The sequence below is a fragment of the Tetrao urogallus genome (assembly GCF_951394365.1).
Source record: "Tetrao urogallus genome assembly, chromosome: 6".
NCBI classification, from domain to species: Eukaryota; Metazoa; Chordata; class Aves; order Galliformes; family Phasianidae; genus Tetrao; species Tetrao urogallus.
In genome coordinates this window covers 43,218,608-43,233,915 of record NC_136819.1, presented here as the reverse complement: position 1 = coordinate 43,233,915, position 15,308 = coordinate 43,218,608, and the positions used below count along the sequence as shown (strand labels likewise).

General features: G+C 38.1%; 1 protein-coding gene across 1 annotated transcript in view; it reads left to right on the top strand.

The window, feature by feature from the left end:
- KCNK10 (potassium two pore domain channel subfamily K member 10) overlaps positions 1 to 11,041 on the top strand; it is a gene marked incomplete at both ends in the record, with an annotated part of 55,634 nt that extends 44,593 nt beyond the window's left edge. Inside the window, 3 exons of the mRNA XM_079536820.1 lie at positions 5,284 to 5,470; positions 8,282 to 8,424; positions 10,418 to 11,041. Coding sequence (XP_079392946.1) covers positions 5,284 to 5,470; positions 8,282 to 8,424; positions 10,418 to 11,041 — 954 coding nt within the window. The remainder of the gene's footprint in view (positions 1 to 5,283; positions 5,471 to 8,281; positions 8,425 to 10,417) is intronic.
- Positions 11,042 to 15,308: the final 4,267 nt, after the last annotated feature.

The window sequence follows — 15,308 nt, the reverse complement described above, 5'->3', positions numbered from 1 at the left end:
GGGCAGAGCACCTTGCTAAGATGTGTGCCATGTGATGGATCAGGGCTGGCTTATATTTAACTGATCAAAAAGGCAAGCACTGTGAACCTATGACTATTGGCAGCACCTAAACTAGCTAGCCAAAAATGTTTTTGCTATGGACATAGTTAGGGCTTCCTCTGTGGCAGAAGAAAGGATGGAACTGATATATGCGATATTCTGTTTCATGTTTTGAATACAAAGACTTGCCTTCCTTTTGTTAAAATATTTTGATCTGGAGGAAATGATTTAGAAGACAAGCTGCTTAATTAGTGTGCAGGTAGAGAGAATATGTTCCAAGAATATTTAGCAGCATGGGAGAGGGCATAAAGTTAGCAATAGGCAAAGGGGACAAAAGAAGTGTTAAAAAAATATGTTTTTGGAGGAATGTTCCAAAATGCAGTGCCTGGTGTAGAGACAAGGACTGCATGTTCTGTGAAGGCGCAGTATACTAGCACTAAAAATACAACACTGTTCAACTAGCCAAAGAGGTAAACAATTTTTTTGAAGTCCTGGGGATGTTTGTCAGGAATTCAGAAAATAAAATCTTTGGAAAACAGAAGTAACATATGAGCTCACTGTAAGGCAGCAAATGTTCCAGTGATTTTTATAGTTGAGTAGTACGGTATATTGGGCTAGTTTCTATGCAATGAGAGGTGACACTACGAAGTCTTGGAACAAGCATATTTGAAATATAGTGTAATTTGCCACATATTTAGCGTTTTGTCTAGTCTGAAAAGTGACTATAGTATCTTATAGTCCCATGCTTAATGTTTTGTACTTGGCAAATAATTTACTCCTTTTTCAATGAATCTGTCATCTTTGTTGTCTCAGTCTGGGAAGATAAGAACCTTGTTTGGTCCTTTTGTTGACACTGAGCAGGTCAGAACATTTGTAAATAAGTTAATCTACCTGAAAAAGACAGTAGCCATGGAAGAATCCTGTTAATCAGCATAGATTGTGTAGGACCTGAGGGGAAAAAAAAATAGTTTTCTCTTAACTTCTAGAATTATTGGATAGATCTTATACTGGTAAAATCACAGTGTATGTAATAGAAAAAAAGGGAAAAGGCAAGCAAAGTAACAGTTGTGGATGGAGAAGATGTAGAAGATCTAATTTTCATTGATAAGGGTCTCTCCATGAGAATGCTTGAAACTAAAGCAACCTGCCAGTTTCTTTAATTAATACAAGCAAGATGATTCAAATCTTTCTCCCACTCTACTTTGTGCTGTTGCAGCATCACCTCAAGCACTGTGAGCAGTTTTTGTCACCACAGTATAAAAAAGACATAAAACTATTCAAAGAGTGTCCAAAGGAGGGCCACAAAGATGATGAAGGATTTAGAGAGCAAGATGTATGAGGAGCAGCTGATGCCCGTTGGTTTGTTCAGTCCAGAGTGGAGGAGAGGCCTCATGGCAGCCTTACAGCTCATCACAGGGCATGGAGGAGCAGCACTGATCTCTCTGATGACAGTGACAGGACTCAAGGGAACAGCATGGAGCTGTGTCAGGGGAGAGTCAGGTGGGGGTTATGAAAAAGTTCTGCACCAGAGGGTTGTTGGACACTGGAGCAGGCTCCGCAGGGCAGTGGTCATGGCAAAAAGCTGGAAGAGTATCGGGAGCATTTGGACAGCACGCTCAGAAATAGGCTTTGGATTTTGGGTTGTTCTGTGTGGATTCAGTAGCTGGACTCAGTGCTCATATCTCAGGATATTCCGTGATTCTGTGTTTAGCTCTTACCTACCTTAAGAGTGAAATGAATACCTTCATGAGTAAATGGAGATGAATCTTTATGGGTTGTTATATCATAAAAAACCACTCCACTCTTTCCTTAGATTTTTCCTTTAATTTTTTTTTTTTTTCAGATTTTCTCTAGTTGGATTTAAATTGAAGCCTCTCTCATTAGCAGGCACTAATTTATTTACACTTGATGAATGTTTCACAAATATGTGTTTCATCAATGTGGAAAGAATGTATTGGTTAAACAATATTAAAAAAAAAAAAGCAGAAAATATCTATTTCACAAGTGTTTTCATTTAACTGAGTCCACTATGACATGAACTACCTTTCACGGAGAGAGACCTCTCTTACTGTTTCATTTTGACTACTGTAGATAATTCAGCATTTATTTCCCAAAATGGGCTCAAAGGTTCTGCTAGCCTGCCTGGAGATACTCAGATATTTGTTCTTTGGTGTTTGGCCCCAGATTGCATGTACTGTTAAAGTAGAATGTTCTTTCTCTGTCAGAATCCTAAATACAATTCTTGTTTTCTAGTAAAGCCAGGTAGAAAATTGTTTCCACAAGGTTCTCAGAAATTCATATACTATGAGGGCATAGGATAGTTCTAATTTTCTTTTTTTCAGATATACCAAAATACTGCAAAAACTTGCAGTATTTGAAGAGTCTATTTGGAGTACTTTTATGGAGATCCGTAAGACAAGGCTGGGTAGGAGGAAGTAGAGGCAGAAAGTCTTTCTAGATCATGTGATGATAATCTTACATAATGACAAGAAAGAATAGCTAATTGTATTTAAGATGTCTAACTTATTGGTTAGGAATTGTCATTGCTAGTTTGACAAACTAGTTCTATTTCTTAAATTTTGCTAGGAGCAGTCTTGATAAAGCATAGTCCTTCTGAGAACCAACAGCCTAGACATTTCTTACACAATATGGATTAAATTTTAAAAGGCACATTTGATGCTCAGTATGAGGCTGTATATTAAACAGATTGGCTCTGTGAGTAAGATTCACGAAAATCACACAGATGACAAAATTCCCTGTGTTGGTACATGGGGAGAAGTGGGTTCGTAAAGCTGTGGTTCATGAGAGCTGCATGCTGAATGGGAAAATCAAAACCAGTTTCTTGAGGAAAGTGTGGGTGTGTGGCATGCAACCCTGCACCTGGAATTAAATATCTATATCTATGCTTGTGGCAGCTGTTGTTGAGAAACTGAAATTAAGGAACTAGGACAAAGTGGTTGACCTTTAACTTCTATTTATACTGTGCAGGATTGGCATATGGTTCAACCCTGATCTGGAGGTCATTTTCATCTTTTGTATAACAGCTTGAAGGTTAGAGAATATGAGAGACCTGGGCTTGGCTTAGCTACAGCAAAGCAGGAGTGCCACTTCTATGGAGTGCCCTAACCTAATACATTTTAGGCCATACTCAGCTGAACTGTTCGTTTCCCTTATTTTAAAGTTGGATCACTGTTTAGTTAATACAAGCAGTCGTAAGTTCATCAGAAGAGCAAGCAAGTGGAAAACCACCAATTCTATATCATGGTGATTAAGACGTAAGGCTTGAAGAAGAACAAAGGTATCAACAAGTGATGTCTGTTCCTATGAACAGTCCTGAGGGAAAAAAATTTCTTTTGCAGAACCCATGTGTTTTTTTTTCTCTTCTTGTGAAAGTACAAGCTTAATTTTTCAGACTATGTAATTCAAAACCTGAGGCATGAACATTTTCAGATTTTTCACCCTTTAATGTATCTATGTAGTATATATATATATGTATTTTAATAATGACTTGTTACAGTGTAATACTGCAGTGTTTAGGCTAATATAGTCCAATGTAATATAACTGTGCCAAAACTGGAATGTAGAAGTGCCATTTCCTTATTCTTCAGAAAATGTGCAGTACACTATGACGTTCTTTGTATGGATATAGCACGGCCAAATCCATCCACAGGAGAAACATGCAAACCAACCTTTTTTGATATGGGATTACTATAACAACATTTGTGCCTTAGCGTTTTTTGGGTCTATAGTATTTACACTTTGAATGTCTTCAGAATGCATGCTTAATTACAAAGTGTTCCCCTTTTCACTTGTATCCTGAATTTCATGCATTATTCTCCAGTATGTAATTCTGCTTCTAAGTCATTCTGTTCTGCCCTTTTCAGTATCTTTGAAAACGTTGTCCTTATTCACCATAATTTTCTGATTCATTTGTACCAGTGGAAGAATAAGAAGAATATAAAGAACCTCATCTGCTCTGCTTTTGTGCAAGTGACCAAGGTGCACAATAGCCATGAGTCAGATCTTTATGCACATTCATTAGCAATGTTACCATTTTTACATTAAAAAAATACAAAAAAAAAACAAAAAAAAAAAACAAAAAAAAAAAACCCACACAAAAAAAGCATACAAAACCACACCTTTGACTGAATTCATAGCTCAGGAACAAGTGGTCCTGAATATCTGGTAGAGATTTATACATCATTTCTTCCACTCTTTTTTCTATCATTGGCATTACATAACTCATGCTGAACTCCACAGTCCTTTTCCAGGTCAGATACAGAATTGATACTGTCACTTTAATTAATCCATAATAAGTTGGTTTTTTTACTAGATTTCATCTTTCTCATGAAACTTCATTAAATTCTGAATTCCTTTAAGTATGGCACAGAAAATCTGGAATAAATCTGTTAGAATTGGTTGTGTTAATCTGGATTTATATCAGTGTTACTGAAAACAAAATCCAAGTTCATGCTAAATGAAGTGAGAGTTTATATGATCTAGGAGTGTAAAATGCTGCACTTACACTGCTTGTATTTGTATTCAGTTTATAGCATCCAGTAACATGCTCAGTATTTGTTCAAGAGCTTTCCAACACAGATTTGTGTAGGTAATTTTATTTCAGGTTATTTGGTATTTGACATAAAGCCTGTATTTTTGTTGTGAACTGGGAAGTCCTGAAATCCAAAAATAGCTATATTATACCTTCATAATTGAGAAAGCAAGCTGGAATTCCAGAGAAAGCTTAGCCTTTTGCATGATTTATTTGTAAATAAAGTAGCAAAACCCAAAGCATGAATTATTAGTAAATAAAATAGCTTTTTTTTCCCTTCTTCTTTGAGAAAAAAAAATGTTTATTTTCATTTTAGTCTTGGTATTCCTGATGGAGCCCTTAGGGCTGGTGAGGCTGTGTGGACTTATATCTTTGGTGGTGTGAATGCACACCTTCTTTTATACTTTGAACTCGAACTGGCGTGTACTGGGCCATGATATGTTTGTCATAGATTAGTGACTATCTAGGAAAAGGGAAATCACCGTTTTTCTGTGGCCAGACCATAGTAGTTCACTGTTCTCCAGAGATGGTTCTCACCAAGTGAGAGGAAGGATTGGGTTCTACTTAATAAGCTCACAAATGACAGAAATTGAAATACAGATATCAGCATGATCCATCTGCCATTCATAATGTAAACTATACAGTTCCAATAACATTCTTTTTTTTTCCCCTTTGTTTTGTCCATTCTCTAGAAAAAACAAGTGAGCCAAACAAAGATCCGGGTGATCTCTACCATCCTCTTCATCCTGGCTGGCTGCATTGTCTTTGTGACCATTCCCGCTGTTATCTTCAAACACATCGAGGGATGGACAGCCTTGGAGTCCATCTACTTTGTGGTTGTCACTCTGACTACTGTTGGTTTTGGTGACTTTGTAGCAGGTGAGCAGCACTGAGCCTAGATTGTACGCATGAGGGCCTTGGCTCTTAGAATTTATTTTTTGGTAAGGAGAGGAAGGTTTTTACAATTTATTATATCCAGAGAAATGAAGCCAGGTATTTCTGTTGGGGTTATTGTACAATAACATGGAGAACTCCAGACAGGTTTAAGAGTCAGATACATTGCCATCTGCAGAGTGCAAGCTTTCAGCAGTGTAGATAGCAGGAGTCTGGGAAGTCCTGATTACCCCTTATCATGCAATGAATTATGCACAAGTCAAATGACTTTCCTATTGAATTCAAAATTTGTATTAGTCCATTAGGTCTCAAGCTGAGGCTGCCTGCTGAAGCATATAGCCAAAATGATGAATGGACAAAGCTTTACAAAGTAGAGCTGAGCTATAAGGCTGGAAAATGTCCGGTCTGACACAGTAGAGAGCTGCTAAATTCTTCTTTTGCAGAATCTGCAGCATTTCAGAAGCTGGATTTTGTTCTCTAGCCTTGGCAGGAATTTTGACATTGCAGCTGCCCTGTTACATCAAGGAAGGTCTAATAGCATGTGCAGCTCAGTGCTAGGAAGTTATTCTCTCAGATGAATACAGTACTAACTAAAACTATAAATACCCATCCTTACCAAAGAGAGAGTAAGGATTGTTGGTTACAGAGATGAGAGAATTTATTTTGCTCTATTGTTCTGCTAAGAAAAAGTGGTTAAAATAAATGAGCTTTCTTTCGCCACTATTGGATTACTAGTGATTATTGGATTATTAGTGATACTAATTATAGCATTAAGATGCACAGACATATAATGCTTCTGTTTTGTTATTTCCTAAACATCAGTGAAATATGAATGAGCAAAAGATCAAAGGCAGAAACAAGAATATGTAAAGTTTTCTTTGCTAAACAGCAAATACAGTCTTTTTGTAGATAACACTCTGACCCTCTTTTATTTCTGACATAGTGGTATAGAAGACATGAACTACTGAGGAAAAATTGGCACTGAACAAAGCCCCAGATATGAAAAAAATCCAGATTTGAAAGTAACTGTATGAACTCAGTCCTCTTTAACCACTTAAGTGTGAAGAGAACCTCACTGGTATTCTGGCTTTGTGGTATCAAAACACAGTATAATTAACAATATTTTTCTTAGGCATGTACACATTGATAGTGTTTTTTTGAATAATATATTTGTAAAAGATCAACAGAGTACTAAATTTTAAATTGCTGTATATTCAATATAATCAAGACAATATAATCCACAGCTGGGTGGTTATTAACCAGAATTTTTCAAAAATGGAAACCCTGAATGAGAAAACTTCAAAGATGATCTCATGATAAGAGCTTAAGGCAGGTGATCACCAGGAAATCTGGGTTTCATCGCTGGTTTTGAGAAAGATTTTCTGTTACTTTTATTTTCTGTTACTTTCATCCCCGTATCTCTATCCCTTCAATATCAAAGAGAAAATGTTATACCGTATTGGGTAAAGCAGCATCAGTGAAGCTACACTGATTTATTCCACTAAAATATGTCTCAATTCTTGGCAAACTGGGAAAGTTTTTGTTCTACTGTTGGAAATACAATTATAGCTGTAGTCTGGAAAAAAAACAAAAACAAAAACAAAACCAGAATATTTTATAGGCTGAAGGAAGTGGTCTCATGTTTTCTCACTTGGCTCATTAGTCTGTAAGACAGACCCAGACAATCTGCTCCATAACAAGCTTCTGCTGGGACGTGTGTGATTAGAATAGCCCCACTGTACCATAGCAACAGCAGCCCCTATCTACTATTGTTTTACACTCTCAAAGACTAGAAAAAGAGAGTGATTCATATAGTGTATGAGGAGAGATCAGCATCAAAAACATATTTGGGTCCCTGCCAGTACTCAAATATCTGAGCTTTCTTGAGAATGTTCAGCTGCTTTATACACACTCATGCTCAGTCTGGATAAAATTAAAATGCTTATAGAACTGAAATCTGAAATGACTGCAAAATGCTCAGGTGGAAACTCTGAGCTGTATTGTTGGAGTACTTTACTGAAGGAAAATCCTAAAAGCTTTTCAGTGCCATATGAAGATAAAAGTTGGTGTCTGGTTCCCTTCTAACCAAGACAATCTTCACTAGGTTGAGCAATGTGGTTGGCTTGGATGACCTCCAGAGGTCCCTTCCATCCTCAACTGTTTGTGATATTTGTTGCTTCATTTGACCCATATCTCCTCTAGAGTTGCTGGCCAGAGAATTCATCCCTATAACTTACATCCAAGCAGACAGCATATCCTTATTATCAGAACTGATATAGATTTGATTTCCTGTCAGATATCCTGATTTGGTAGAGAAAGTTACTTTTCTGTCTCCTACACAGAAATCTCTGAATCTTTTATTTAAAGCCAAAGAATCTGGAAAATATCATTTGAGAAGGTTGAACTGTGAAGTCTCCAAACTACCAGGTTGCAGGTAGTTCAGAATAAGGAAGACAAGTTGTAATACATTTTTTCTTGAGAATGTATTTGTGCTGTTGCATGTATTATCAAAGCAGGAATTTGAGACTTGCTTCTGAATTGTCTCAGCAATATAAGGAAAGAGGTTTACTAGGTGCTCTGACAGATCACATAGCAGTAGAGCAGTATGTAACTTCCTAGTCTTAAATTAAAAACAGTCTGTTCCTCCCACCTGACAGATCTCTTATCTTTTATTAGAAGTACAGTGGTGTTGGCAAGAATTAAGAAATATTTTCAGAAATTTCTCAGAATTGCAGAAATTTTGTAGTCAATTTTGGCATCATATGTTTCCTAAAGAGAAGTTTATGCTTATTTCAGGAGGAAATGCTGACATCCATTATCGAGAGTGGTATAAACCTTTAGTGTGGTTCTGGATCCTTGTTGGCCTTGCCTATTTTGCTGCTGTTTTGAGTATGATTGGAGACTGGTTAAGGGTCCTGTCCAAGAAGACAAAAGAAGAGGTATGACTAATATCACAGTGATTTGTCATTTTATAAGAGAGCTCTAATTGCCTGATTCCTTTTTGTCTATAAAAGGATACTCCCCTGCTTGACTAGTGCTCAGTATAGCCTCCACTGGCAGCCTTTTGTGTTCTCTTAGCTCTGATCTTTATCTCCTTCACAAAGTGTGGAAAAAAGCAACTGAACAAAGCTAGATTGTTACACCTCTGTCAGTATTACTAAATACATAGAACACACCAGTAGGTCTGCATTTATGAAGAAGAGAGGCCAGCCTTCACTCTGAAGCGAGTTACAAAACTGTGATAAAAATTTCAAGTGTTCTCTCTAAAATTAGAGGTGTGTGGATTTAAAGACATTAGTTGGCTCTGTTAATTAAACAATAATTTGCTTTTAATTCATGCTCTATACTGACTTTTCCCACATTCTCTATGTCAAAGAATATGGTTCTGAATGAAGGTTTAGATTTAGGTCCTTTATTGAGTACTGCATTATTAAAAATTAAGACATTGAGTTGTCAACATCAGGGAAAATATGGCTCATTTCACTCTGATCATGTCCTCCATGTTCCAAAGATAATATTGTTAATGCTCAGAATAAGAGCATTGAAAGGTAATTATCATACCTCCAAACCTAAAGCCTGTTGACAGAGGGTTGATATGATTTCAATTTTTAGTGCAATCTCTTCCTGTATTCCACAGCAAAGCTAACCTGGCAGAGTTAGCCAAAGAGCAAGAATAACCAAAATTTGGCAGAGTTAAAGTTATTTATCATTTATGAAGGCAGTTGTGCCGTCTGAGACACAGTGTATCCTCATGAATAAAAAAGGATTCACAAAGAGCTGTCAGACTGATGAGCAACAAGAGAGCTGCAGTGCTTGGCTGTGGCAACCAAAGGTGGGAGTCTGAGCTCTCAGGGTGGATATGAGATACCTGCTACCACAGTTAATTCAGTTCTAAGTAGAGACCATTTCATCTGGCTTGAGGAACCAAAGATAATACTCTGAGGACTACTGAATGGAGAAACTGAGTTCAGACCATGGCACCCTTTACCTTGGCAGCTGCAGACATCATACTCCTGAAATTATTCTTCTTTAGCTGAACTTTAGAAAAGGCCTGTATTGGAAGAGATATTTCTTGATCATTTATCTTTTTTTCCCTCCCTTTTCAGAAGAAGTACTTGTTTAATACATGTCAGTGCTTTATTCTTAGTCATTATTGTGCTCTCAGGTGCAAAGCAGTGAAATGGAACAGCAGTGAGACATTTAAAGACATGCTGATGGTTCTCACACAGAACACTGATGTGTTTTGAAAATTTCTTCATGAATCAGCACGCTTATTGATGGCATGTGGTGGTAGTATTTGAACAGTTATGCAATGTACACCTCTATTAGAGTCAGCCAGAATTGTCCAATATAAATTACCCTAGACTGTATGTATCAGAAGGATTTTGGAGTACTTGAAGTCATCCAATAGATACTCTCAACATTATTTGCTTTGTGGCAATGAACAGAACGTTCAGTGGGACTGAACCATGAGCAGTATGGGAAAGTACATTACTGTGCTGCTATATTGGGTGCTATAATGTTCTGAGGCATATTACTGTAACTACATGTGAATAATTCTGCCTTCTCCCAACCATCTACTGCTGACATTATAAGTCAGGAATTTTGTTCTTAGCCAGGGAGGGATTAGCATGAAGAGCTCTCCCAGAGTAAAACAGCTGTAAAATGTGCAGGATAGCAAAATATGAAACAGGCAGCCCAGTGATATGCTGCGTATGCCATTTACTAGTCACTGGTTGGTAATTTTAAAGCCTGTCTTAGTATAAACACTGTGCTGATGAAAACTGGGCCCAGATGTATGCTTTGGAGTTGAAACTTGTCTCCAATTCTATGCCAGACAAAAAACATTCTTGTGCTACTGTTCAATAGAAATGAATGTCACTCAATTTTATTTTTGTTTTGTTTTTATTCTTTCTTTTTCTTGTGGTGAAGGTTGGAGAAATAAAAGCTCATGCAGCTGAGTGGAAAGCAAATGTGACAGCTGAGTTCAGGGAGACACGGCGGCGGCTCAGCGTGGAGATCCATGACAAACTTCAGAGGGCAGCCACCATCCGGAGCATGGAGCGCCGACGCCTGGGCTTGGACCAGCGAGCCCATTCCTTAGATATGCTGTCTCCAGAGAAGCGCTCAGTCTTCACTGCCTTGGAAACAGGACGCTTCAAGGCCTCATCTCAGGAAAGCATCAACAACAGGCCTAACAACCTACGCCTTAAAGGGTCCGATCAACTCCACAAGCATGGGCAAGGGGCATCTGAGGACAACATCATTAACAAATTTGGATCATCTGCTAAGATGACCAAAAGGAAAAACAAAGACATCAAAAAGACCATCCCTGAGGATGTGCGTAAAATTTATGAGACCTTCCGAAACTACTCCTTGGATGAAGAAAAAAAGGAAGAAGAGACTGAGAAGATGTGTAATTCTGAGAACTCTTCTAGCACTACAGTCCTGACCAACTGCATCCAGCAGCACTCAGACCTGGAGAATGGAGTGATCCCCACTGAAACCAAAGAAAGGGAACATGAAAACAAAGCATTACTTGAAGACAGAAATTAAATGTAAAAGATGCTTGACTTGAATTAACAATGTTAGTGTTTTTATATACGTATATATATTAAGACACGTGCCTTATACAGACTCCTTATTCAGTCTGAATTATATAGCATCGAAGAATATTTCACTGTGCCATAAAGACTCAAGCTTGCTCTGCCAAAACAAATCAGGAAGACAGCACTGAAGAATGGCAACAGAAAGCTACGCACATGGAAATTTCAGCCTGTATAAGACTACCAGGGCAAGACACAGAGGAAGAGACGGAACTATGGCAATACCACCAGAGTGCTATGACCACAGCATAATATTAGACAAAGGGTAGTTACATAAGAAGAGCCTTTGAAAGGGATGAAAAGGAACGTGTCTTTGTAATGGAGTATGTATTCATTAAGGCTTCCCCTGGTGGTTAAAAAGAGGAGGAATAATTGGAGCAAACTAGAAACTTTCAGTAAGGCTTAGTTTACGTTTTGGCACGTGATCCAAGCTAGATTTTTTTTCCATTTTTGAACCAGATGCATTATCTTTCTAAACTCCAAAAGAATGTCAATGGACGCAGCCACCAGCCGGACGCTGGTTTGAAAAATCAACACGGACACATTTAAGGGTCAGATTACTTTTTTCATTAAAAAAGGAAAACAAAACAAAACAAAGCAAACAACTCTGTGGGTATTTATCTTAACCAGTGATGCAGTGATTAAAAAAAAAAAAAAAAAAAGAAAGAAAGAAAAAAAAAAAGGAAAGAAAAGAAACAAATGGATCTTTTTCTCCTACAGGAAATATCCAGTGTAAACTCGCATATGAAGAAATTGCAACATCTAGAGATATGTTGTTTAAAAGAAGAGAAGTATTATTTACTGATATTTGGATAGGTGTATAAAACAGTGGGCAAACTACTTTTTTAAAAAAGGAATTTCTCTTTCATACTTTCTACCACTGAAATAAACTTCAATTTTAATGCTGTAAGACTACAAAGACGGAAAGAAAGCTATAGCTTTTGCATGTCAGCAAACTGCTGTTCTCTGTAGCTGAATCTGAATTTTTAAAAATAGATATAAGAGCATATACATTATTCAAATGAGGGCCAGGGAAACCATAGAATCTCAGGGCTCTATGCCCCCTTTGCTAGGTTTGGGTTTAGACATGAGCTGCAGACATAAAATCCCGCCCGCCCTCCCTCTCCCCCCCCCACCCAAAAAAAAACAAAAAACAAAGAAAAAAAAAAATGAAGAAGAATTTTAGGAAAAGAGGTTGAGAAAAATATGGTGGTAATCTTATAAGTGCTTAGAGCTTTAAGTGCCATTAATGCTGTCATATTTTGTAACTTTTTAAACAAGCATTTTGACTTACTTGTTTTATTTCCTTTCAGGTATAAATTTGTTTGACATTCGTTATCTTCTTTCTTGATAAATCTAAACACAAGCACTCTGCATTCCTAAACAAAAGTGAAAAGTAACCAAACTGTGGGCATTTAAAAGAAAAATCATTTGTGCTGTCTGGACACATATAAGAAACACAAATGTCCCTAGACTTCATAGTAATTATTCAAACAAAAGGCTGCAAAATAACTGATAGAAATTACCAAAAAAATGCTGAGTATTGGTAGTCTTAGCCTGTGGGCTACTGTGTTTGCCACTGCAGATATACAATTTTGCATGCCGGAAATGAAATACATGATTGCACCAGCAATGCTTCCCCCAAGCCTTCTCAAAGTCCTGAATAGTCCTGCAATTTAAGCTGTAGGCTTATAGGTATAAGGGTATACAATGGTAAGCATTATTAGTCACACATACAGACACTGGCAGGTCATACAGACACAGACTTTTGGAATTGCATGCCCATATCTGAATATATAAAATGCATGTTCCATTTCTGTGGTAGTTCCTGGAATTCTGTGCATAATGAATCACCTCAAAATCCAACTGGCCACCTGAATAGGATCGCCATAGCTGTGAATAGAAGCATGGCAATGTAAATGCAAATTCTGAGTATGCATATTTGTATATCTGATTTGCTCTTCACCATTTGCAGGTGTGAGCCAAGTATCACAAGTGCAGGGGAGGAAAGAAGTTCTTAGTATGTTCTGTCTGCTGTTTTACTTCACTTGAAATATCATCTTTGTAATTCTATTATCTGTCTGAACATTAAGGATAAAAAAAAAAAATTTGAAAATTTTCAGGTCATATGGGATTGCTTTAACTCAATGAGATTCAACAGAAATTGCATTCTGTGTAGGTCACTGATTAATCTCTTAGGGTGAAGAGCTGCATTCTGGCTTCGGCTTGCTGGAGGCAGGAAGGTGAGCCTGGTCTGCTGGGAAATTTCAGTTGTCTCCACAGTTGCCCTTGCTGCTGGAGGCTTTGATGCCACACAGCCTTATGCTCTGCTACACTGTGACATGGATTGCAGCTTGCAGCCACCCTCGCATGTCCTCCTCATACTGTGAGCAGGGCCAGCAGGAAGCAGGTCTGTTCAGTGTACGAAAACTCTGGGCCTCCTGGCACTCCTGGGTGCGGGTGGGTCTCCAGCACCACAGGCAAGCAAATCTTAGAATCATAGAATGAGAATCGTTTAGGTTGGAAGAGACCTCTAATGATCATCAGGTCCAATCATTAACCTAGCACTGCCAAATGTACCACTGAACCATGTCCCTAAGTACCATATCTACAAGTCTTTTAATACCTCCAGGGACAGTGGCCATTTCCTCTTGTCCTGTCTCTTGTTTGGGAGAAGAGACCGATGTCCACTTCAATACAACCTCCTTTCTGGGAATTGTAGAGAGCTATAAGGTTGTCCTTGAGCCTCCTCTTCTGTAGACCAAATAATCCCAGTTCTATCAGTCACTCATTGTAAGACTCATGCTCCAGACCCCTCACCAGCTTCCTTGTCCTCCTTTGGACACACTCCAGGACCTTGGTGTCTTTCTTGTAGCGAGGGGCCTAAAGGTGAACAGCGAACATAGAATTCGAGGTGCGGCCTCACCAGTGCCAAGCACAAGGAGACGAAAACATCGTTGATCCTGTTGACAACACATTTCAGATACAAGCCAGGATGCCACTGGCCTTCTTGGCCACCCAAGAGCACTGCTGGATCATGTTCAACCAGCTATTGCCCATTACCCCTAGGTCCTTTTCTGCCAGGTTACATTGTACTGCACTTCACTTATAAGGACAATCAGGCACACAGGAGCAACTCATCTGAACCAGAAAGCCTACAATGCATGTAGATTGTGCTAGCAATTCCCCTTGGCTATCAAATGCCTGAAACAACATCATACATGCAGCTTTATTTGTTCCTCAACTGAGCTATGCTCACAAGAAGTGCTTTCCTTTAATGGAGAAGTCCTGTATAGATGCACAGACAACTAAGGATAGGTAAGGATATATGAGACTCATTTCTTCTATGTGAAAAATAAATCTTAGTCATAGCCAGTGTATTTCGGCAAGTAATGCAAAAGCTGTTATCTGGTAGAACTTGAGCAGGATGTTAGTAGGCAAACCATGGAAAACACACCAGCATGGACAAAGAGACTGAGGAAGCAGTGTTCAATGGCCAAATTCAGAAGTGATTGCTCTGATGAGATAATGTGCATATTTTTCATCTCTAAATTTTCTGAATTCTTTGTCTGTCCTGTCCAGATTCTAGCTGATGGTATCTGTGGCTCACTTCCCTGGCTATGATATGCACGAGTCTGGCTGACATTTTATCAGACTGTGTCTTCAGCAACTTCTAGTTTGAGATATGATTGTTTCAGGGACAAAGGGAATGCTAAATAAACTGCTAGTGAGATATGAAACAGAGCAGTGGATGACCTTTTACATGAAAGCAAAATACTCCCATCCCTTTTTCTGTGTCTGTGAAACTTGCTGAGAAAACTTTCCACCTACTGTTGAGTAAATATTTTCTCTCATGTGATTGCTTGTTAGATACCTCAGTACACATCCATTATTATAACAATGTTGGAAGTGAAAAAGGTGTACTGTATAGGGGGGCAGACAGAAATGTTTGAAAACTGAAATGATATTTTAATGTCTTAAATTGCTTCTCCCCTTGCAGATACCATCTCTTGGTTATAATTGTATATAACAGCTTGGGAGAAAGTCTCTTTTTAAACATCAAGTGTTTCTGTGGTTAAAATTCTCATCCTAAAAATGCTTAGAAAAAAGTCTAATATTATTTCTAGTGAGGCTATCTTGCCATTATTGCAAGTTTAGCATAAGAGTCTGAATGATATCAAATCTTTTTGCTCTTAATTACAACCTTTCACAGCAGC